Source organism: Carassius carassius, chromosome 5, assembly GCF_963082965.1.
Source record: "Carassius carassius chromosome 5, fCarCar2.1, whole genome shotgun sequence".
Classification (NCBI taxonomy): Eukaryota; Metazoa; Chordata; class Actinopteri; order Cypriniformes; family Cyprinidae; genus Carassius; species Carassius carassius.
The window spans coordinates 1,397,368-1,422,147 of record NC_081759.1 but is presented as its reverse complement, the minus strand read 5'-3'; the positions used below and the strand labels follow the sequence as shown (position 1 = coordinate 1,422,147).

Here is a 24,780-nt window from a genome sequence, read left to right as displayed (position 1 = left end):
CACAAACAGCATCAAACAATAACAGAATATAATACATGAAAACATAAACATGACAAAATCCAAAACATCAAACATTACCCACATTACACTCTACTGTTAAAACAACCCTGCAGAGGCTGTGTTTCCTTGGCCAGCTGAGAAAGTTCAACTTGCCACAGGGGCTGCTGAAACAGTTCTACATGGCTGTTATTGAGTCTGTCTTTGTTGATCTGTAGATCTGTTTGGTTTGACTCAGCTACCAAATCAGAAATCAGGAGACTGCAACAGACAGTCATGACTGCTGAGAAGAATATTGGTGCCCCCTACCTAAACTGTAAGAATTTTACACCTCCAAAGTGAGGAAAATGGCTGGTAAAATCACTCTGGACCCAACACACCCAGCTCACTTCCTCTTTGAACTGTTGCCCTCTGGCTGGCACTATAGAGCACCAAAACAGCCAGAAGAGACCTTCCCCCGGCGCAATATCCCACCTGAACAACACACAACAGAAACCACAGAAATCCCTTTTACTAAATTGGGCTGATGCTTTTATCAAAAAATATGTGGTATTATGCCCTTTTACAAAGTCTTGATCTGGTTTTCGGGGTGTACTTTAGTTGTTAATGTTCACACATAATACTGGAACAAACTTTCAATTGACAAATAAGCATCGTGGACCACAGTTTTTGTTTGCATTATAAACACAGTTTATTAATACTTTGAAATAGAAGCAAGGTAATACATATTTTCATGTCAAATCATGTCTGTTATTGTTGATGTGTGTATATAAATGAAGTGCAAGCATCCTTAGCATTTGATGCTCTTCTACTGATTAAATATTAGAAGTAATGCTGATTTAGTAAGTTTTGTTTAGTAAGTTTTAATTAAGTTTAGTAGATCAGTGTAGTCAGTATTTAGACTGTTTTATTATTTAGACTTGTATTCATCATTAAATGTATTAATGTTAGGATTTTTTCAGCCCAGCGGCTGCACCAATCTGCTCCAGCAGTTTCTCTCTGTTGTTTGAGATGTTTTTTCCAGCAACCTCCATGAGATCAGCGATCATCCCAGGGCTGTAAGCTCCTTGAAAGGTGGAATATTTCTTCCACCAGGTCTCAATTTCATCTGAAGAAACAGTAACACACATCAGAACATTTTTTTCAGTGATATATACAGAGTTCTAGCATGAAACCCTAGATGGCACAGTCTGATAGGTCTAACTCAATCTGACCTAATGACATCATCACATGGCACAGCTGATTGGTTCTCTCTTGTATCGGTAGCCAATGAGTGTGCTGCTCAATAGTCAAATATATGACTAGAGCTTATTGTAGTAGTTTGCAGCCTGCTTCTGAAACCCTCTACCTTCTCCAGCTCCAGCTGTATAGATCTGCTATGAGGTGATTCATGTATGCTATATGGGTTTCTTCCATGTATGTTATATTTGCAGCAGCAGAATTTTCTTACATGCTTACAGCAGCATGTTTTGGATGTATTTGTAGTAGCAAGTCTCTGTACTTGCTGTGCCATAACAGCAGCAGCAGTAGAGTAGCAGATCTATTCCGCCAAGACCAAATACAATGACATTGTCATGTACATTACCATGCCAATCACCCCAAGAGTTGTCATAACAGAATTATTATTTTTTTTTTTTAGGAAAATGGTAAGATCTAAACTTGCCTCCACAGTTGCCCAAATTAAACAGAGGGATGTGAATCACGGTTGGAGCATTTTTGCCTTTGAACACATAGAAGTCCTTTGGTTTCTTTGTGTCTTCGTTGGGAATGTTGACTTCAGGGAACGGTATCTTTAGTTTATTGCACATTTCAGCAGCTTCCTTCACCGTCTGCAGTGGAAAATCATCACAGTATTACTTCATTGAAAAGGTTAGACATTTCAGTTGAAATTTATGTAATCCACTGAAATTGAGTACTAGCTGTGTCCATTAGTTATGCATGGATCACGGTTATATCTGCGGGTAATCTGCGGATTTGGTAATAAACATTTACATTCTGATTAATTGCATGTGGATTAGATAAATCATTAATGATGCAAATATTAACTGGATTCTCTAAAGTATGAAAGTGTTTTAAATGCATTTTTCATCAGGCAGATAGACTTTTCTTGATTTTACGTGTTTTTCTTGATTGTTGGGGTTCTACCATGGGTTAGTTGGCTAAATGGTTATGTTTTGTCCGGTTTAGTAATTGTGTTTATTCCTATGTCCTACTTTGTTGTGCTATAGCCTACAGATAAAGTTAAAACACTTAATAATTGAGTTATGAACGACAAGGATTAAAGATAAATATCTGTTTTAGTCATTTAAAATACATCCTCAATTATCTAATCATGTGCGGCTTTGACACAGCAACTGTCAAAAAAGGAATAGTCTATCTTTAGCAAAGCAGCGTGGAGAGCCGCTTCTGAAACTTGTCGCGGCATAGCTGGTATAAACACAAGCATTTACTAGTGGTCATGATCAGCTCTGGGAGCAATAATGCACTGCAGACATGTGCAGTGAGGAGCGAATAACGTCACTGAATCTGCTGTTAAAAATGAACCATAATTTCATCCCACAAAACTAGTAATTAGAATCACTGTAACGTGACGAATGTGTGCGGGTTGGGGCAGAAATATAAATAAGAGAAAATTATAGATATGGTGGATAATATATTTGAAGCAGCGGATTCAGGTGATGTTTGAGCTGATCCCCACATCTCTAGTGCCCATGCTCTAGCTGAGATATCCCAACTTAGTTGAATGAAGCAGATAAAAAGATAATCTCACTCAAGGTATTATAGACCCTATTTTAGCATATGCTTGTAGGTGTTTGAGCAAATCTTTTTTTTTTTTTTTATCTGTTAAAATGATATACAGTGCCTTTAGTGTAGTGCAACCTCACTATGAATGTCATGAGGAAAAAAGCAGGAAGTTTTATGCTAAAGGTTATAAAGGTTTGAAATGACTTGAGGGTGAATAAATTATGATTGATTTTAAATTTCTTTAAATCAGGAGTGTCAAATCTATTTCAGAGAGGGCCACTGCCCTGCAGCATTTAGCAACAATCAGAGGTCACATTAATTAAAAATTGACTGAATTTTTTAGCAGTGACGTAAAAATTTGAAAGCTGTCCGTCATTTTGACAGATTACATTGAGGGTGATCTATTATAACTTGTAACTGTAAATCCCACACCTATCCAGTTGGTGGTAAGTGCGGTAAGTTGTACTATATCTTTCAACATACCTTCTGATGTTCATTTATGTTTATTTGGTGATAACAGTTCATGCATTGTCGCTTCACAGCAATCTGTCATGGCATAATAAACCAGTGTCATCCCTGATTGAAGCTTGGCCATCCCTCTGGCCACCCTGGTTGCATTTTTACCGCATTAAAATAGCTGACTTTATAAACTGTAATTCGTTACCTTTTGAAACTTGAAAGTAAAATGGTAAATGGACTGCATTTATATAGTGCTTTCAACAGACCACATGGCCATCAAAAGCGCTTTACAAGCTGCCTCACATTCACCCATCCACACACTCATTCACACACCGACTGCGGTCTCAGCCATTCAAGGCGCCATCCAGCTTGTCGGGAGCAGCTGGGGTAAGGTGTCTTGCTCAAGGACTGAACCAACCTTCCGGTTTGTAGACAACCTACATGAACCACTGAGCCACTGCCGCCCCAGGGTTCAGTTTGAGCAGGTGATTTTACTATAACTCTCATTATCAGAGTGAACTTCCTCAGTACATTCAGTATTTAGCTCATATTCATGATCTCAACCATATTCTCAAAAATGTCATTTTCAGCACCTTCAAAATGAATATTTTGCACTTACAGCCTATTCACCATATCCACAATCAAATGACAATGACACTTTAGCCCCTTTCACACTGCACGTTGGACCCGGAAAATTGCCGGAACATTGCCAGGTTGCCTTCTGTGTGAACGCAAATACGTCCCAAGATTGATTCCGGGATTGGGGACCTAGTAACAATGCCGGGTTCAGTCCCGGAACAAGCACTGTGTGAACAAAAGCCAGAACTAATGCCTTAAAGGGTGTATCGTAGTGATGACACAAGTTATCGCGCAACTCTTTTACCGGGTGTTTTGAAGGCAGATCAGGGTGTGCTGTGTAGTAGTGTGAGAGTCTGTGTTGTGGATGATGACCTCTGGGTGGCGGCGTCCGCTGCAGAAACTCCAGAGGTGTCAGTGGTATCAACCTATGAACTCTCGTCCTGTCCTGTCATGGCTATGGAGGCTGTCTATGAACATCTGTTCTGTCCTGTTACGGCTATGAATGCCATCTTAGAATCCTCATTCTGCTCTGTCACGGCTATAGAGGCCGTTTATGAACTCTCATTCGTTCCTGTCATGGCTATGGAGGCCGTTTATGAACTCTCTGTGTTTCCTGCATCAGTCCCTGAGACCAGGAATGCACTGCCTGTGTTGTCTGTCTCTACTTTCTCTAGGCCCCAGTCTCTGCCATGGGCCCTGGCCCCATCTGCTACACCCTGGTGGGCTCCAGTTCCACCTGCTCCACCCTGGTGGGCTCCAGTTCCACCTGCTCCACCCTGGTGGGTTCCAGTTCCGCCTGCTCCACCCTGGTGGGTTCCAGTTCTGCCTGCTACGCCTTGGTAAGCTTCAGTTCCGCCTGCTCCACCCTGCTGGGCTCCAGTTCTGTCTGCTCCGCCCTGGTGGGCTTCAGTTCCATCTGCTCTGCCCTGGTGGGCTTCTGTCCCGTCTGCTCAGCTGTGGTGGTCTTCTGCTCCGTCCTGGTGGACTTCTGTCCCATCTGCTTTGCTCCACCGTAACTAGCCTTATACCATTTTACAATCCATCACGCTCCCTAAGGTCACAAAACGCTGGACTTTTGGTAGTTCCTAGGTTAACAAAGTCCACTAAAGGAGGTAAAGCCTTTTCACATTTGGCTCCCAAACTCGGGAATAGCCTTCCTGATAATGTTTGGGGTTCAGAAACACTCTCTCTGTTTAAATCTAAAAACGCATCTCTTTCATCAAGCATTCGAATAATGCATCTCTTAAATTGTGACTGCAGTTGCATCTGATCAAATGCGCATTCTTATTCTTTAGCTTGGGTTAAACTAATTAATTTTACTTTGTTGGAACAGCAGCTATGCTAACAATGTCTCTATTTGTTTCTCTGTTTTGTAAACTAGGATTTACACAAGCTCCAGTCTGGATCCAGAACACCTGAGAACAGATGATGCTGACCCCTCAGAGGACCCCAGATGATGCTAACCCTGAATCAAAAAAACAGAACTAACAAATACTGCTACAAGTGTGACTGCATCATATAATAATTGCTGTTAATAATGTTCATCATCTGGCTGACTACATCTTGAATTAATTATTCTGAAAAATCCTGTCATTTGCGCACAAACTGACAGTCAACACTTATAAGCTACTACTAAATATTGTAGAAACGTAATTTTCTGCAAAGGTGCTTTGTTATGATTTCTATCGTAAAAAGCGCTATACAAATAAACTTGAATTGAATTGAAAGTTTACTTGACGGGACATTGTTGTGTCCACCATTTTGTGACCAGGCTCTGCTTTCACTGCTATTTTGTGAGTTTGCTCTTTTGCAGCCGTCATTTCACGAATGAGTGCGATGTTGCGTTCCTACTCTGTGACAGTAAACAAAGACCCACAGTAAACAAAGAGCCAACAGACTAAAAAGCATAATCCAGGAACTGACAGAGTGATGAACGCGGACCCTCGCGTCTAAACTTAGATTGGAGAGGTTGATTTATGCCATCGCAGAAAATCTCTATTAAAATAATGTCTGATAACTCAGAATAGTAAGCAATGGTTAAAAACTGTCTAATATGGTTCTCTGGAGATCTAGGGCCTTGCTTAATGGCAAATTGTATTTTTGTAGTGTCCATTCCTGGCCAGTGTTCATCTGAACAGCAGCTGGATCCTTGTGTGGCCGAGTATTTCTAACGGCATGTTTTTAACGGGGCTGACGAGTCGTGAGATGTGCGGATCCATGTGCGAGCTTTTATTACACAGGGACATGGTCGTAACAGGTATATAGAGGGCAAGACAAAGAATATTCATAGGGCAAGTGTGGGTCTTCGATGAACAAGCAATATCCAGAGGGCTAAGCAAGAGGGGTAATCCTGAATCCAGAGCAAAGGGTCAAAACACGAGAAACAGGGCAAGGCAGGAAAAAGACTAAGCTGTGAAAACTAGAAACTGAGATAAGTCATGAAAACTATAAACTGAAACAAGACTATGAAAACTAGAAACTGAAACAAGACTATGGAAACAAACACGGAATGGCTTGGTATTGCAGCTATCACTAGGAGAGGGATATGTGTAGAACAATACTTGGCAGTGTGTGAAGGAAAGTCCAATGCTTATAAATCGTGTCACCCCTACTCAAGCCCTAATTAAACACACATGAACCAGATAATCAATGTCTTCAGGACTACTAGAAACTTCCAGGCAGGTGTTTTGCAGCTGGTTGGAGCTACACTCTGCAGGACAGTGGCCCTCCTGGACCAGAGTTTGACATGCTTTAAATAACTGGTTATCAATTCCAGTCCTGGTGACCCACTCCTCTGCACATTTTGTATGTCTGTCTTGTTGGCTGTGCTCTTGGCTCTGAGGAGGTTTTGACATGAATCTCTCTCCTAAACAGCTGATGATCTGAATCAGTTGTAATGAATAAAGGAGACATGCAAAATGTTCAGAGCAGGGGGTCCTCAGGGCTGTAGTTGAGAACCAGTGCTTTTAAATGGACTTTTTTTAAGAGTATTGTTACGAAGTATTGTAAGATGATTGGCCTCTCCGAAGCTTGTTTTCTTTAATAAACCATTTAAAACTGATATTTGCCTTTGTTGATCTGTTGGCTGAGGTCAGAATCCCATTACCACCATTCGTTCACCTTACACCCTATTAAAATGGACCGTAACAGTATGCATGCTTTATTATATAGAGAAAATGATATAATACCATGAAAGGATCGCCTTCACTGAAATCCAGGGAAATTATGAGGTCAGTGTCTCTTTCTTTTCTCAGAACTGACAAGTAGGGTGAGTTCAGCAACAGTCCAGCATCTATATAGTCTCTTGTTTCACTTGCCAGAAGAGCATCAGGCACTGCCTTATCTGACAGTATTGGAGTGAAAGATTACAATATGAAACTAGATAGTAAAGTTTGTAAGCAAACTTTAAGTTGGCTTGAAAAAGCCTAGCCAGAGAGACTGAAGTAGTTTAAAAGGGATAGTTCACTTTCAAATTAAATTTTGGTATGTTTTAGCTCACCTCAAGGGCATCCAAGATGTAGGTGTCTTTGTTTCCGCAGTAGTTTCCATTTTGATTTTTTTAGGTCAAACCGTTCTTGTCTGTGACTCATATAATGCAGGTCTATGGTCACCACCTCAAAGAGCATTCACAGAGTCCAAATTAAGTCTAAATTAAACAATTCCCCATCGTAAGTACACATTGATGACCTAAGACAAGAAACGAGCGGTTTGTGTGAGAAAACAAACAGTATTTATATCGTTTTTACCTCTTGTACACAACCATGTCCAAGTGATCTGAGTGCGCGCGGGCTTCCTGGTGTGTGACATATGCATGCCTTCTGGCTTAGTCTGTGCAAGCGTGGAAGTGATCTCTCGCGTGTGTACGTCACTCATTGTTTACACAGATTACTGAAGTGTTACCTTTTACTGTGAAGTTCTAAACATATTTAGACGTACAGGAAATCACAATGGAAGACGATTTCGATATATCAACAGACAACATTGCATTTTTTTCATAACCATATTTATTTGAACCAGAATAAACAGATCAAGTACTCAGAGCGATGGAGGAAGCATCCGCTGCAGCAGCACGTCTTCAGGTCTCAGAGAGACAGGATCTCTTCAAAACTGGTGGTGTTTTAGTAGCAAGTGTTGTGAGATGCCAACAGAAGTGGAGAGCATATGTTGTCATGAATGGAACACAGCAATGCCACAACTACAAGACGACGAGGAGAACATCGACAGTATCGCATCACACACCTGCCTGACTGAAGATCCTGAGTTTGCTCCGCTGTTGAGCCGCAGCGTTTTGCACGTTGTGTTTAGTTTGCCATGTATAAACTTGAGGTGACGTCCAATGCCAGAGGGACCCAATGGCACGCTGTCAATAGAGTGAGTAATGTGTTGTATTTTTATTATTATCGGAACGATTATAGGGTGCATTATAAACTAATTAATTAATTACAATTAATGCATTATATTCATCAGACAGTGCAGATTGGTGGCATATCATGTGGTAAACACAAGACTCATCCAAACACAAGACACGGAAAAGCTGAACAGAGTAGCTGGTTACTCGCGTGCTGTGTTCGGTCCGCACGCAGAGAGAGAGAGCCGCGTATCACGGACAGCGACACTGAATCGAGCTCTGCTCTGCAAAGTTCTCCTTGAAGTCCTGTACCTAGTAATATATATTTATATTACTAGGTACAGGACACTATAATACACTTATGTAAGTGAGTATAACAAAATTAAGCGACCTGTGACATATTATACCCAAATAATCTTCATACAGTGAACTACTAGTGAAATTAATAAAAAAAAAATTCTATCTATCTATCTATCTATCTATCTATCTATCTATCTATCTATCTATCTATCATATAAAGTATGTATTGCTTGTGTGCGTTTTTTTCTTTCTGAATTGCAAATGCAACATTTTCACACCACAGTCTGAACAAAATTAAGCATTGCTTGGTAATTGGTCAACAAAGTATTACTGGTTGTGTAAATATTTTCATACCAACAGTTGTCTGTAGTTTAGGTTGATTGTAATCCATTACATACATTTCTATCAAAGTTATGACATTATCAAGACGAATTTGTTCTGACACAATTTAACTCTAAGTTCTTGTCATATTTTATAACCATTTTACAAGCGATAGCAAATAAACTGTAATAATGTGAGAAATGTTGAAGGTGTCTGAATAAATTTTGGTTTGATTGTATATTTCATTGCTACACTGAAGACTATCCAGTGCTATTTTACATTTAATTATTCGATTGCTCTACCTGGACACCTACAAACTTGAAAAAAACTTAAACATTGTGTAAATAGCAAAAATAAATAAAAATTAACAAAAATACAAATGAAACAATTTCAAACAGGGCCCACTGGTACAACCTTCACCAGGGCCCGCTAGCCCTGCATAGACCTGCATTATATGAGTCACAGACAAGAACGATTTGACCTAAAAATATCAAAATGGAAACTACTGCGGAAACAAAGACACCTACATCTTGGATGCCATTGAGGTAAGCTAAACATACCAAAATTTAATTTGAAAGTGAATTATCCCTTTAAAGTCTTGAAGGCAATAAAATCTATCAGAAAAATAGATAGATAAATAGACAGATAGATAGATAAATAGATAAGAAATCATAAACTAGCATGTCATTAACATGATTAGCTAGTCAATAGCATGTTGTTAACAATTTTCTAGCATGTTGTTTACATTATTAGCAAGTAACTAACATGTCGCTAGCATGTTTCAGACATGATTGGCAAGTGACTAGGATGTTCCTAGCATGATTAGCAAATGTGACTAGCATGTCATTAGCATGTTGTTAGCATGATTAGAAAGTGACTAACATGTTGCTAGCATGTTTCCAGCATGATTAGAAAGTGACTAGCATGTCGCTAGCATGTTTCCAACATGATTAGCAAGTGGCTAGCATGTTCCTAGCATGATAAACAAGTGACTAGCATGTAATTCGCATGATAAGCAAGTCACTAGCATATTATTAACATGGTTAGCAAGTTACTAGCATGTAATTCGTATGATAAGCAAATCACTAGCATGTTGTTAGCATCATTAGCCAGTTACTAGCATTTTGCTAACATGGCTACCAAGTGACTAGCATTTCATTAACAGGATTAACTAGCATGTTCGCTAGTATGATTCCAGCATTAGCAAAAGATTAGCATGTTGTAAGCATGATTAGCAAGTGACTAGCATAATCCTAGCATGATAAGCAAGTGACTAGTATGTTGTTAACATGATTAACAAGTGACTAGCATGTCATTCGCATGATTACCAAGTCACTAGCATGTTGTTAGCATTGATTTGCAAGTTACTAAAATGTTGTTAACATGACTACCAAGTTACTAGCATTTCATTAGCATGATTCCATCATAAGCAAAAGACTAGCATTATATTAGCATGATAAGCAAGTTACTAGCATGTTGTTAAAATGATTAACAAGTAACTAGCATTTCGCTAGCATATTTCTAGCATGAATATCAAGTAACTAGCATGTTGTTAGCATGTTTATATGCTAATCCAGCTAAAACCAGTTGGTTCAGTAAAAAAACAGCTAAAGACCAGCTAAGACAGCGTTAAAGTAGCCAAAACCACTTTAAAACCATGTTAAAAGCATGTTTCTAGTGCATGTTTCAAGTCAGACCAGTCTGAAGGTCTGACCGGAATTGGTGGTTCTAGCTTTAAAGGTCTAGGAGGAGATACATTTTAAAATTTGGTCTCAGAAGAAGAAGAAAAAGAAGATGTTTAAATAGGATTTCAGTAAGTTGGCTTAAAATAAGTCTTTAATTACTAAAATTACTTAATAAGTCTGGTTAACAAATATGTCTGTTCTTACCTGCCATGTTATGCAGAAAGTCATATTTTCTTCCCCAGATCCACATAACCATGCAATTACAAATGCTGAAGCAAACATCTGTAACACGAAAAAAAAAATCATTCTTTATTTTATCTTCAGTAGTTTTTGTGATTCTAGACTTGAAGGTTCAGTCCTCTTGGTCAATGCTCTTGATGTTTGCATTTACATTTATGCAGTCTTTTCCAACCCTGCACCATCATACCTGTTTGTGATTATCAAATATGATGTGTGGCATAAGACTGGAAGACTGATTGGAAGCTTTATGGCTAGAAAACCAAAAGTGAAATTACAGTGTTAAAGGCAATTAGTTCAACCTACCAAATGGCCAAAAACTGAACCAACTATTCAAATAGTTGCATACATCCATTGTGTATTGTTTCATATACAGTTGTGCAGCTTCTTTGTCAGAAAGATTCAGTTTTTGCACTGGAAAGACAAGCTGACGTTTTCCTCCAGCGAGGTCTGCAACAGACAGGAGCATGTACATTATTTCGATTTTCTTATCTGACACATAGGTTATTTTGTTTTTCAAAACTGCAAAATTGTAATTGAAAAGCCATTAAAAATACAAAAATGAAAAATTGCCTTTTTGGGGATTAAATAGTATATTACATTTAAAAAGAAAATTGTCTATACAAAGCAGATTCCCAAATGTGACAACTAAACTCCATCATGGGACACTATAGACAATGGATGGCATATTTAATGGCATACTAGACTCCTCAATATGAATTCTAGCACACTTAAGGAAAGGTTTACCTTTCAGCTTTGTTCTGATAGATTTATCAATTTCAGAAGGGTCTTTGTCATTCAAAACAGAGAGATTCATGTCTGCAAGTTCCATGAGCACCTGGTAACATTTGTCAACAGGTGGGGAGTTTGGGTCTTAAGAAGAAAACACATTAAACAAGAATTTGATTACATTTTCATGATATACTGTACAATCACTGGCCACTTATACATGTTCGGCCTCTTGAGTGTAATTAAAACACCACGGCCAACCTGAGTATTATGCCCTGATGAATAAAGGCAAGGTGTACCTAATGAAGTGTCCAGGGAGTGTATTTATATCAACCAAGTGTTTATTATGGGTCAATAATAGTATTTAAAACCAGATCAAAGATAATCTTTATTAAATTCAACACATCAATACAAAGATTAACTTCAGTCAATCAATAAAAATAAAGAAAAGCTTTACCTTGCCCAATTTCCTCGAACATCCCTGTTTCTATTCTAAGTATTGAATGAGTAAAGAAATCTGTGGGGGGGGGGGGGGGGTCAAATGGAATCAGAGGTCAAATGATAATGAAATAAATGTCAACTTCAGTCAGAACTGAATCTTCAAAAGCAGCAGCACCTTTTATTCGTTTCCAGAGGAAATTACAGTCCATCTCCTGTACATCAGCTAAGGCACTGCCACACAGAGCTGCAGAAGACATTATTTTAATAAATAGGACATTTCAAAGAAATAAAACACAATAAAATAAATAAATAAAATGAAATGTGCAACAGAACAATTCACTGTGATGTCATGTATAATTGTAATTTATACAGTATTTGGAAACAGCTGATTTTATGAAACAGCTCAAGATGGGGATGTGTCTCATATTTTTGAACTGGGTTAATCCAAAATAGGCGCACCAGTATTGACAATAATTATGATATTTAAAAAACAAAATATTGTTTTTTTATTAAATAGGAATGTTGTAATATATTGGTATCGCACTGAAAGTCCACAAGCAAGGACTAGTAAAACTCAAGACTTTTGTCAGCAAATTCATCCAGCTATTGCTGTAGCTGGTTAAAATGCAGAAAGAAATTTGATGACTGATGAAATGTGAATATGCATACAGTATGTGTTTAATCTGGGGTTTTTTTTTTGGGGGGGGGGGGTAATTTCATAAGGATAATGCATATTTATATTATAATTATATAAAACAGTTAGTTCCTGTCCTTGATGCCGATTGGTCAATAGGTGTGTTGAATGAATCAATAACCATAAACAAATAATAAACTGTTACCTTGCAGATACAGCATGTCAATTTCATCCTGCTGTTTTTTCTTTAAGCCATTGTCAAACTGGCTGCCAAAGCTGGAAGTATCCACAAATGCTCCAGTGAGAGAATAACCTGCTTCATGTGGACTGATCTCAAACCAAGGGTCTGCAGACAGACAGAAAAAACAACCATGCAACAGCTTATATGAGCACATTAACATTCTTTCTCACTCACACAAATACAGACCTCCATCTCTTTGCTGTTTGCATTTTTTGTCGATCATTGTGTAGATGGGAAACGGGTCTCTATTGTGCTGATCCTGCTGCTCTGAGATTTTGTGTTCGTCGATCTGAAGAGAAAGCACTGTTGTTTTACAGAAGCATGGGGACAATTTCTTCAACACAAACAATCAAGTGAAGCAATTTAACTTGTTCTCAGTAAACCTCTTTCTAGTCTGTAGCAGTCTAAAATTAAAAGACTTTCCACTGGTGGAAATATCTGAAGGGGAACATACATTTTTAATTTACAAAGTGGATTCTCAAGGTTTCAGTTTGCAACACATCTAAACTGGTGAAGTGCTGTTATGCCACTGATTATACAAACATGTTCAACAAGAAAATGGAGATATATTTTTACAGGTTGCCAAATGAAAATGAAAAGAAAGTAGATCACTGTAATGCCTTGGTGCATTAACAAGTTATAGGGATTGAAAGTGAAAGTCATGACATTTGCCAAGTATGGTAAGTTCAGGTAATACTCAGAATTGGTGCTCTGCATTTAACCCATCCAAGTGCACACACACAGCAGTGAGAAGTGAACACACCGTGAACACCCCCCGGAGCAGTTGGCAGATATATCCAGCACCCAGGGAGCAACTGGGGGTTTAGTGCCTTGCTCAAGGGTATGAGTGGAATTAATTAATTATCATGGGTATCAAGCGCTGTTCATTCACTCCCCCACACCTACAACTCCTGCCAGCACCGAGACTTAAACCTGCGACCTTCAGGTTACAAGTCCAACTCTCGAACCATTAGGCCACAGCTGCCCTGATTGGTTATATGGTGATGTATAATGATGATCAACTTAGATATATACTGTATTTGTACAGTATCTGCAGATAAAGTATTCAGGTTTCCCTTTGTTTATTTCCTCTATGTCCGTTGAAATTATATATACAGCATACAGTCCATGTATACAGTGCTGGGTAGTAACTGACATGTAATCTGGATTAGCCTACAAAATCAGATTAAAAAAAAAAAATACTTATCTGTAGATTATAATACATTTGAGCGTGTTCATAATCAAATTATTTCTTATAGATTACATGATTAAATATTATTTACCAGTGCTGTCAAACGATTAATCACATCCAAAATAAAAGTTTTTGTTTGTATGTGTGTGTTCTGTGTATATTTATTATGTAGGTCTATATATAAATACACACGCATACAGTATATATATATGTATGTATATGTATATGTATATATATATATATATATATATATATATGTATATATATATATATATATATGTATATGTATATATATATATATATATATATATATATATATATATATATGTGTATATATATATATATATATATATATATATATATATATATATATATATATTAAATCAAAATTTAATTTAATTTAAATGTAAAAAAAATTACATTTAAATTAAATTTATGCATTTAGCAGACGCTTTTATCCAAAGCGACTTACAGTGCATTCAGGCTATCAATTTTTACCTATCATGTGTTTCCGGGAAATCGAACCCCCCACCTTACGCTTTATAGCGCAATGCTCTACCAATTGAGCTACAGGAACACAATAATAATAGTACACACACACACACACACACACACACACACACACACGTTTGTTTTTGTGTAAAGTGTGTTCATCCCATAGGTGTAATGGTTTTTATACTGTACAAACTGTATATTCTATGGCCCTACACCAACCCTACACCTAACCCTAACCCTCACAGGAAACTTTGAGCATTTTTACTTTCTCAAAAAAACTCATTCTGTATGATTTATAAGTGTTTTGAAAAATGGGGACATGGGTTATGTCCTCATAAGTCACCCTCTCCTTGTAATACCTGTGTCATACCCATGTCATTATACAGAGTTGTGTCCTGATATGACACAAAAACAAGAGCACACACACACACAGACACACACACACACCATGAACGCACACCTAGAGCTTTGGTGTACCTCAGTCATGGTATTGCTGCCCCGAGACTCCATCTCACAACCTTAGGGTTAGGAATCAAACTCTCTAACTCTCTAATTAGGCCACGACTTCCCCTGGTCTCAATTTTACAGTAGTCACATGTATTATGAGAAATATTGAAAACGTACTCGGTTACTAAACGTAACCTCGGTTCTCTCTAGAAGAGCGAACGAGTACTGCGTCTTAGCTAAGACGCTACGGGAAAAGTCTCTTTTCACGAAATACTGAAGCAAAAAATTATCCTTAATTTTGTATTTTTGTAAAGCGCATTTGCAGCAGTACACAGCCATAGGCGAGACGGCTCGTTCGCTCATTGGCTTGTTCTGCGGCAACTGCACAGCCTATCGAGCGCGGGCTGATGCAACATCAGACCAATAAGAAGGGCTTTGCGCCCTTCTTGCCACTTCCCGCCGAAATGGGTGTGGCCCAACCTATAAAAGGAGCTCGAAAAGGCTGACTCACCTGATTTATTTCATCGCCGAAGCGAACCAGAGTGAATCGTGCGCACGGCAGAGAACGCAGTACTCGTTCGCTCTTCTAGAGAGAACCGAGGTTACGTTTAGTAACCGAGTACGTTCTCTTACGAGAGCTCTCTCGTACTGCGTCTTAGCTAAGACGCTACGGGAACCCAATGCAAAACGCCGTGCGCGCAGGGATCACACACCAATAAACCTGAAGCAACGCCCAGGATTTACAGTGCACAGTCACCTGAGGGACTCACAGAGAGTGCAGGACAGAAAAGGGGGAAAGCCCTCCGTCCCATATCTAGCAGCATCCGTAGATGCGGCAATATGACATCACACAGCCGAGGCAAGCCTGACCAATGTTGCAATGCGGGTCTTACGCAATACTGCCCATATAACAGTCGGCAGCGCATAGCGCTCATGAACTCAGAATTCCCCTCAGGGCCCTGATTCGACTATACCGACAGCAGCCTTGCTTGCAAGGCGGGAACCTCCAGGTTATAGAACCTGATAAATGTAGACGGCGAGGCCCAACCTGCCGCCATACATATATCCTGCAAGGAGATCCCAGTAGACCACGCCCACGACGAGGCGACGCCTCTTGTGGAGTGTGCTCTGACGCCCAACGGGCACTGATGGCCCCTGGAAGCATAAGCTAATGCTATGGCGTCAACTATCCATCTGGATAGAGTATGTCTCGAAATAGCCATTCCCTTGGAACGTCCACCGAACGAGACAAACAGCTGCTCCGTCTGCCGAAAGGCAGCAGAGCGAGACACATAAGCTCTTAAAACCCTGACAGGGCAAAGAAGACTCGAGTCTCTATCCTCTCCTGACACCGGCAGGGCTGACAGGCCAAAATAACCTGAGCCCGAAACGGCGTGTTGAGGGATTTCGGCACATAACCGTGCCTAGGTTTGAGTGTGACCCTTGAGTCATTAGGCCCAAACTCCAAGCACGACTGGCTCACCGAGAGCGCGTGCAAATCACCCACATGCTTCACCGAAGCGAGAGCCAACAAGAATACTGTCTTGAACGACAGATGCTGAAGGCTAACCGATTGGATAGGCTCAAAAGGGGGACCCTTCATGGCCTCCAAAACCGCCGCGAGGTCCCACATAGGGACTGACGGAGGTCTGGGAGGATTCAGCCTCCTAGCTCCTCTGAGGAACCGGATGACCAAATCATTCCTTCCTATTGACTGACCGAGCACTGTTTCAGGAAACGCTGCGTTGGCCGCCACATAAACTTTGAGCGTGGATGGGGCTCTGCCCTTATCCAACAGCTCCTGTAGGAAGGAGAGAACCTCCGTCACCTCACAACTAAGGGGTGAATATCCTCGAGCTGTGCACCAGCTGGAGAACACCGACCACTTCGAGGCATACAGACGTCGTGTCGACGGAGCTCTAGCCTGAGTGATGGTATTCAGCACTCCCACTGCGAGATCAGCGGGTAACCGTTGAGCGCCCACACATGGAGGGACCACAACTCCGGTTGAGGGTGCCAAATCGAGCCCTCCTCAACGGTACTGGCCACGGGGCGACATCTGCTAACTGCATCAAATCTGGGAACCATGGTTGGTTCCTCAAAAGAGGTGCTACAAGCAGTATTGAACACCTCGTTTCTCTCACCCGTTCTATCACCTGCGGAAGGAGGGAGACGGGAGGGAAAGCATAAAGCGGGCAGCACGGCCATTCCCGTGACAGCGCACATTCGGGGAAGTCCCCAGGCTTACACCTGATCGGTACCAACCGTTCGCTGTCCAAGGTGCCAGAGCTGTGACACAGCTCTGATTGACCTTGAGATGCAGCCGGCCAGACGCCCACGCTCTGCGCGGCACCCGCGTCTTCAGCCAGAACTGCAGGGGGCGCATGCGGAGCAGGCCCAGCTGCAGAATTGGAGATGCTGAGGCCATGAGGCCCAGCATCTTCTGACAGTGTTTGAGCGACACGGTCGCGCCGCAGCGGAAAGAAGTCGATGCGCGCTGAATGCCCATCACGCGCTGTGGTGACAGCCGAGCCGTCATGGAACACGAGTTCAGAACTATACCCAGAAACAGAATCCGAGCTTCTCGAGGTGATCGAGTAAAACAGCCCTGTGGTCCACGAGCTCCGCTCGTGATCGGGCCAGAACCAGCCAGTCGTCCAAATAATCCAGAACTCGTATGTCTCTGAGTCTGAGAGGAGCGAGCGCTGCATCCATGCACCTCGTAAACGTACGAGGAGCCACGGAGGACTGTAAACTGGTATGCCTGGCCCTCAAAGGCGAATCTCAAATATCGCCTGTGGTTTGATGCTATCTGTATTTGAAAATACGCGTCCCTCAGATCTATTGACATGAACCAGTCCCCTCTGCGAATCTGCGCGAGGAGTTTCCTGGTCGTAAGCATTTTGAAACTGCGTTTCATCAATGCCTTGTTCAGCTGTCTTAGATCCAGTATGGGCTTGAGACCCCCGTCTCTCTTGGGCACCAGAAAGTATCTGCTGTACAGCCCCCCCTCGCTTTGAGCTTGAGACACAGGCTCTACAGCCCCTTTGCTCAACAGTTTTGATATTTGGGCCCGAAGTATGTGTGCTACTTCTGTTTTGACCGTAGTTTCGACGCGCACTGAAAAGCGCGGAGGGCGTCGAAAAAACTGTAGCGAGTAGCCTCTCTTTATAATGCCTAGCACCCAATCCGAAACCCCTGGAAGAGCTGACCATGCATCTGCATGAATGGCTAACGGCTGGATGCGAAGCGCGCTCTGTTGACCGGGCAACGGCGGCGCTCGGGTGTGCTGCGCATTTGAGGCGGGGAGCGCGCTGATCACAGCGGGCAGATCGCTCCTCCTCGACCCCGTCCCGGCGCTTAACCGACTGGGGGAAGGCTGAGCAGGTCCCGTGGGACTCGATATGTCTGCGAGTAACTGTGGGCTGCATATGTGCACATTTACCACTTTCAACTCGCTGTCTGCCTGTGCAGAGCGTACGTGCACGGGCCTCGTTTTTACAGAAGCCACGCATGTGACATAGTGTATGTGGGCACTGGGGAGTGGGCACGTTTACTATGCGGCGCGCTCGACCGATCTGTGTCGATCTTATGTGCGCGAGCCCTGTGTGCAGGGCTGTGCTTACATGTGGAGATGGGCACTGAGGAGTGGGCATCGTCACTGCATTTATAGCACCATCGGCCGTGGCCGGACGAGCGTGCACGGGTTTTGTTTTTACAGAAACCACATGACGCGTGTGACATAGTAATTGTGGGCACTGAGGGGTGGGCACGCTTACTATGCAGTGTGCGCGATCGACTTGAGTCGCTTTTATGGGCGCAGGCCCTGTGTGCAGGGCTGTGCTTACATGTGGAGATGGGCACTGAGGAGTGGGCATCGTCATTACATTTATAGCACCATCGGCCGTGGCCGGACGAACGTGCACGGGTTTCGTTTTTACAGAAACCACATGACGCGTGTGACATAGTGATTGTGGGCACTGAGGAGTGGGCACGTCTACTATGTAGTGCGCGTGATCGACTTGAGTCGCTTTTATGGGCGCGAGCCCTGTGTGAAGGGCTGTGCTTATATGTGGAGATGGGCACTGAGCAGTGGGCATCGTCACTACATTTACAGCACCATCTGCCGTGGCCGGGACACCAGAAATTACACCTAGGATGGCTTCGGGGCTCCCGGCCTCACCGTAATCCTCTGCCGCGGTCCCCGCCGCGCGGGGCGACGGCCGGTAGAGCGAGAACGGGGGTCTCGAGCTGCGTTGCTGAAGCTGTTGTGATAACGGCTTTTGTGTGCAGGCAAGCGGGCAACTGTGCAGGCTTGCGCATTGCAGAAAACGCTGAGACAGTCACAATTCCTGGAACTGAAACAGCGGCGCGCTTGGGTGAGAGCTCGGCCACAGCGGAACTCGTACACCTGCGCTTCGATGAAGCAGCCATCGTTAGTAGTGCCGACGCAGCGTCACACAGCAGGCTTTAGATGGCAACACCGCTTTTGCCGCCGTCCAGCAGAGGGCGGACAAAGGTGCGTCGCTATCGCCTATTCCACCGGCGGAAGTGACTGGTAGTTCCTGTTTTTAGCATCATCAGTGTGGAGAATGCTAGTGAGACAGACGAACGAGTTCGCGCTGAATATGGAGCGTTCCAAGCCTTCGCCACCTCTTCCTGAAGCTCAGGAAGAAATGAGGCGGGCTTTGACAAGTACGCTCATCCGAAAGGGAAATACCATCCAGCCGGGAACGAGAGGGGGGGCGCTGGTGCAAACCACTCGCGGCCGAGACTCATCGCGGCCAAAACGAGCATTCGCCCCGGCTCCTTCTCGATGTCAGCTCGTCTGCTGGGCTTCTGAGCAGAAGGCGCGAGATCCTCGGAGCTCGCCCAGCCCTCACTGCCCGAAGCTAGCAGACAGCGCGTGTCCTCTTCCCCCGACGCGGCCCTGAGATCGACTTCCTCGAAGACGCGCCAGCAAACAGCGGGCGCTGCCCACCGGGAAGCGATGCAGGGGGGGCCGGTGAAGCAGGGCGAACCGGCGAGCTCGGTTGAGCTGAAGACGGTTCCGGAATCCGCTGGAAGCGATGCTTTTACGGCGCCTCAGCACAGCGGAGAATGCAGGCTCAGAGAAAAGGCTAGGCGAGTCCTCAGAGTCACCATGGCAACAGCTCGCAGTGGGGGCATCCGCCGTCAGCGAGCGCAAGCGCTGCATGATCTTCACCCAGGCAGGAGACACAGATGACGTACCGGTCTCCCTCGCTGAGTGGGGCTCTGACGAGCCGCAGGAAGTCATCTTAAAAAAGACGCGAGCTCTTTTACGAGTGTGTGTCGCAGGGCGAATACACACACACACACACACACATAAAGAACAGCTTGGATATAACAGAATTTAGGCGCCGGATAGCGCAGCAGGAACGGTCAGTGGAAGGCGGCGATGCCAGCAGCTTCAGGATGGCTCGTCCTGATGATGTGCTTTCTCAGACGGCGCTTGCTTCCTCCGTCATCCAGCGATGCGTGAGCTTCGCTTAAGAGATGAAAAATCAGGTGAGTCAGCCTTTTCAAGCTCCTTTTATAGGTTGGGCCACACCCGTTTCGGCGGGAAGTTGCATCAGCCCGCGCTCGATAGGCTGTGCAGTTGCCGCAGAACAAGCCAATGAGCGAACGAGCCGTCAAACAAACATTTTATCAAACAAATGCTAACAGATGTTGTGATGCTAAGAAACAAAAAGGTATTTTTTGTTTTTACAACTGGTTTGAAGATTTCCTTGTTGTCTGGTCTGAGTATATAAGGGAAGTGACAAAACACTACTTTGCAATACTATAGCCAGAATATAGCCAGCAATACTATGTCCACACACTCCATACTATGTATTTTCAGGTAAGTCAGGTATGCATCCCTTACTTTTAGATTTATCTTTGAGAATTTGATGTCTCGTATTTATCTGATATATTTGAATTGTAAATTGGTATAATACATATTAACCTGGCTGATAATAAATAGTTATATTTGATACTTTAGAGGGGAACAAAAAAACATTTAGTGAGGGAAAAATAAAAGTAAAAGTGTAATCGGGTAAAATGTTACACATTGCTCTTTGTATTGTAATATACATTTATGAAAAACAAGTAAATATTTTTAAATATATGCAATAAATTAAATACATTTATTTTACATTTATAGCACAGTAATGAGGCAGCAACATATGTAAGAGAAGACAGAACAGGAAAGGCTATTAAAAAATGTTCATTGCGCAATAACATGAAAGGTTCCAATTCAGAGCGGCACGAGCAATTATGCGCATCCCGTGCACAGAAAGACACGTTTGAACCAAAAGAAGATACTTTGAAGAATGTGTCTCAACTAAACAGCTGATGGTTGTAACTTCCATAGTAAGGTATAAAACTATCAGAGTCACTGGGGACCAGAAACTGTTTGGTTACCCACATTATTTTAAGTATTTTCTTTTATGTCCAACAGAAGAAAGAAATTATTACAGGTTTGAAACAAGTTGTGGGTGTGTAAACGATGACAAAATTTTCACTTTTGGGTGAACTGTCCCTTTAAGTCAGACAGTTCACAGGGAACAACTGAAATGCTTCTCTGCAAACTGCGCGTTTATCATTAGTTACAAGACAGACCGACCCATTATTAACTTTTCCGTTCAACCCTAAATCTGGAGAGTCTTGTGTTCAAAGAGCACATGTGAACCATGCAGGTTTAACGGCACGCACAAAAGGAGCGTCTCTAATACTTTTTATTAAAGCTGATTTCATTATAATTGCTATTAGTATTACAAACAGTGCAAAATACTTATTTTTTATTCAGATATGTGTTGGCCTTTGTGAAATATGGGACAAATCGCGTCCTGTATTGATTTAATACGGGACGCATCATTTTACCATTAAATACGGGATGATTGCATATTTAAAGGGACAGGTGGCAACCCTACTCATAACCATAGGCTGTATATAAACAGGTAATAACTGAATATGATCCGCAGTTTGAATGCTGAATGGAAGATGACTGACAGCCGCAGCAGAGAGAAGAGTTTATGTGAACTAGAGTTTAATGACTTAAATATTCATCTGTACCTCACATTAAACTATGGAACGGTTCACTTGAAATATAGTGCTCAGAAACTTTATGGTGCTTTATAATATTTTGTGCCTCATGTGGGGCTTAACAACAACACAGTATATGCACAATATCGGATTTGGAGCGATAGCCAGATCCAGCAGAAAATGCTAATATCGGAGCGATACCTATCCTGAATATGAATATCTTGCCTGCCTCACCACTGGCTTATTTCCTTGAGTTGGTTTAGGGTTTTTTGTTTTGTTTTGTTTGTTTGTTTGTTTGTTGTGGCTATGACACAGCTAATTGTTACTGTCTGTGACCATCTACTGTGAACTTATTATTGTTTATTGATGGTCTCTTTTTAACTATTTATGACAGTTGCTAAAAAGTTGTACTACAACCTAATAGCGACAAATTGTGTATTTTCATATACATGTCTCATTGTCTCTTTGTGTTGAGGAAGAACCTCGAACCTTTGTGTCTTGGATTTGTATCTCCCCGGGTGGTAATACAGGGTGGCGTGGGCTACTTTCGGCAATTATAGTAAAAAAAACCTTTTGTGTGTGTGTGTGTGTGTGTGTGTGTGTGTGTGTGTGTGTGTGTGTGTGTGTGTGTGTGTGTGTGTGTGTGTGTGATTGTTAAAGTCCCTCCTTTGCCACATAAAAATCAAAAAGCTGTCAAAATGTCATGAATATTTACAGACCTCTTTTACAAACGCTGTGACGACCAGCACTGCCCAGACGTCAGTCAAGCTGAAGATGTCTTTCCCGTAGTAATATTTCTTCAGTTTAGTCAATGCGTCTCCCCAGCTGACTCCTGGTCCGCTGATTCTCTCAATGATTTTGTTCTTCACAGTCTCTAGTTTGGTGGACCAGTCTGGTTCTTGGTATAAGGAGGCCATGCACCTTCAGAGAAGAACATACAGTACATCTGTCATTTTTGACATTCAACTCAATTCAATCTCTATGTATTTGTTGTTTCTCAGGGTTCATACCAGGTGGATCCAGAGACTCCGCTCAGATAAAGGATGCAGTCCAGAAGACCTGCTTTATCAAGCTGAACCAGGGATCCCAATAAACCCACCATGGCTCTTTGTCCTCCTCCAGAACCCAGTAATGCAATGTGTGGCACTTTATCCTGAAATGTAGTTTGATTTTACAAACATTTGATGTTCATCAGTAATAGCATCATTGGTAGGGAGAAAAAATAGATAGATAGGCATGAAGTACAAAATATGTTTTACCCGACTGCAGCTTATTTTAAGATTCTTCAGACTTTGTAGAACAGCTTTTTTTCTTTTGACTACAAACTCCTTCTCATTCTTAATCAGAGAGTGTTTGATTCTCACCTCACCACTACTGCAGAGGTACAGACAGACAGATCAGTGCTGAATTTAACATCATGTGCTAATTGATTTTAGATATAACTATAATATAGTCTTCAGTTCCTTTCAATCAGTTGTTCTCAGAATGGTCCACTTTGTTGTAAAGTTTAATTGTGTAAGAAATGCAGAACGGTTCTTATTTTACTTTCTCCATCATTCTAGCAATCTGAGCATATTACATACCTTTCCAAAGATTTGGATGCTCCCATCTATAAAACAATGGAGTTAACATTAAAGTGGAGGGGAACATATTAGGAGAACATTTTTTTAATTCATTTAATAATCACATGAATGTTTTGTAAAAGCTTTAAAATGTATACTCACTGTTTTTGTGTAGTCTTGTAAAATACTGAGACTCACTAATAACAACTCAGCAGTCTTTAGGATCGGGAAGAATGTGCTCTTTTATAAGGTCCTGAAACTAAAGTCTAGATGACATCAGGAAGGGTGGAGATTTGGGGAAATGTTCTTCAGTGGAAATTTCTCATAATCAAAGTAAGATTAGGGTTGACAATGAACAGTTGTGGATTGTGTCTGAAAGTGAAAGTGACATACGGCCAAGTATGGTGACCCATACTCAGAGTTCATGCTCTGCTTTTAACCCATCCAAAGTGCACACACACAGAACACACTGTGAACACACACCCGGAGCAGTGGGCAGCCATTTATGCTGCGGCGCCCGGGGAGCAGTTTGGGGTTCAGTGCCTTGCTCAAGGGCACCTCAGTCATGGTATTGAGGGTGGAGAGAGAACTGTACATGCACTCCCCCCACCTACAATTCCTGTCGGCCCGAGACTCGAACTCACAACCCTTCGATTGCAAGTCCGACTCTCTAACCAAACTGGTCCACCAAACATTAGACCACGTCTGTTGTGGTTGGAGGTGGTTTGTGGTGAGGATGGGGGGGTTTATACATTAAATTAATTTTTTTGCTTGCTGTCAATGTATCGCTATTTTAGTATATAAATAATGAAATACTTTATTTTACAAATAGATACAGTTCTGTATTAATAGTCAAGAAAAGCCACCTTAAATGTATAATTGACGCAAAAATGAAAAATTCTGTCATTAACCCTCTAGTCATTCCAAACCTTAAGTGTTAATGGTATGAGATCATTTTGGGAATATTGGTAACCGAACAGTTGCTGGAAGCTACTGACTTTTTCTGTACGATGGGGGTCAATGTATCTGTACAAATGTATCAGTGTACAATTTGCATCTCTGCCCCCACACTTTGGAATTCTATCCCCAAACACATTTGTGATCTCTCATCATTACAGGATTTCAAAACCCACCTTAAAATATATATTTTCCTTTCTTGTTTCTTTGAACTATGACTGTATGGAATTACATTTGGTTCAATAATAATGAACGTAACTTTATAAAACTGAATGTAACTTTTTCAGAAACTATCAAACATATGCCATTACAAAAGAAGAAAAACACAATGAAAATGAAAGAAATGAATTCAGTCGCACAAATT

The 24,780-nt window shown here is 41.8% G+C and overlaps 1 protein-coding gene across 1 annotated transcript; it reads right to left on the bottom strand.

The window, feature by feature from the left end:
• Positions 1 to 773: 773 nt before the first annotated feature.
• On the bottom strand, positions 774 to 23,673 carry zgc:101699 (uncharacterized protein LOC492789 homolog). Its single transcript, XM_059549397.1, has 15 exons — positions 23,622 to 23,673; positions 23,481 to 23,506; positions 23,157 to 23,271; positions 22,908 to 23,050; positions 22,617 to 22,818; positions 12,903 to 13,005; positions 12,681 to 12,821; positions 12,017 to 12,085; positions 11,858 to 11,917; positions 11,419 to 11,544; positions 10,978 to 11,121; positions 10,639 to 10,716; positions 6,969 to 7,123; positions 1,661 to 1,826; positions 774 to 1,105 (listed from the first exon to the last, which is right to left on the bottom strand). Exons 2-15 carry the CDS (start codon positions 23,504 to 23,506, stop codon positions 945 to 947), a joined length of 1,689 nt encoding a protein of 562 aa, XP_059405380.1. The 5' UTR covers positions 23,622 to 23,673; the 3' UTR covers positions 774 to 944.
• Between the last annotated feature and the right edge of the window lie 1,107 nt (positions 23,674 to 24,780).

Excerpts from the sequence above, each read along its gene's own strand:
- zgc:101699 (XM_059549397.1), bottom strand. The coding sequence starts at position 23,506 with ATGGGAGCATCCAAATCTTTGGAAAG. Across the intron at positions 22,819-22,907 it reads GGAGTCTCTGGATCCACCTG|GTGCATGGCCTCCTTATACC; the intron begins GTATGAACCCTG and ends TCTTCTCTGAAG. Across the intron at positions 1,106-1,660 it reads TAATTTGGGCAACTGTGGAG|ATGAAATTGAGACCTGGTGG; the intron begins GCAAGTTTAGAT and ends CTGTTTCTTCAG.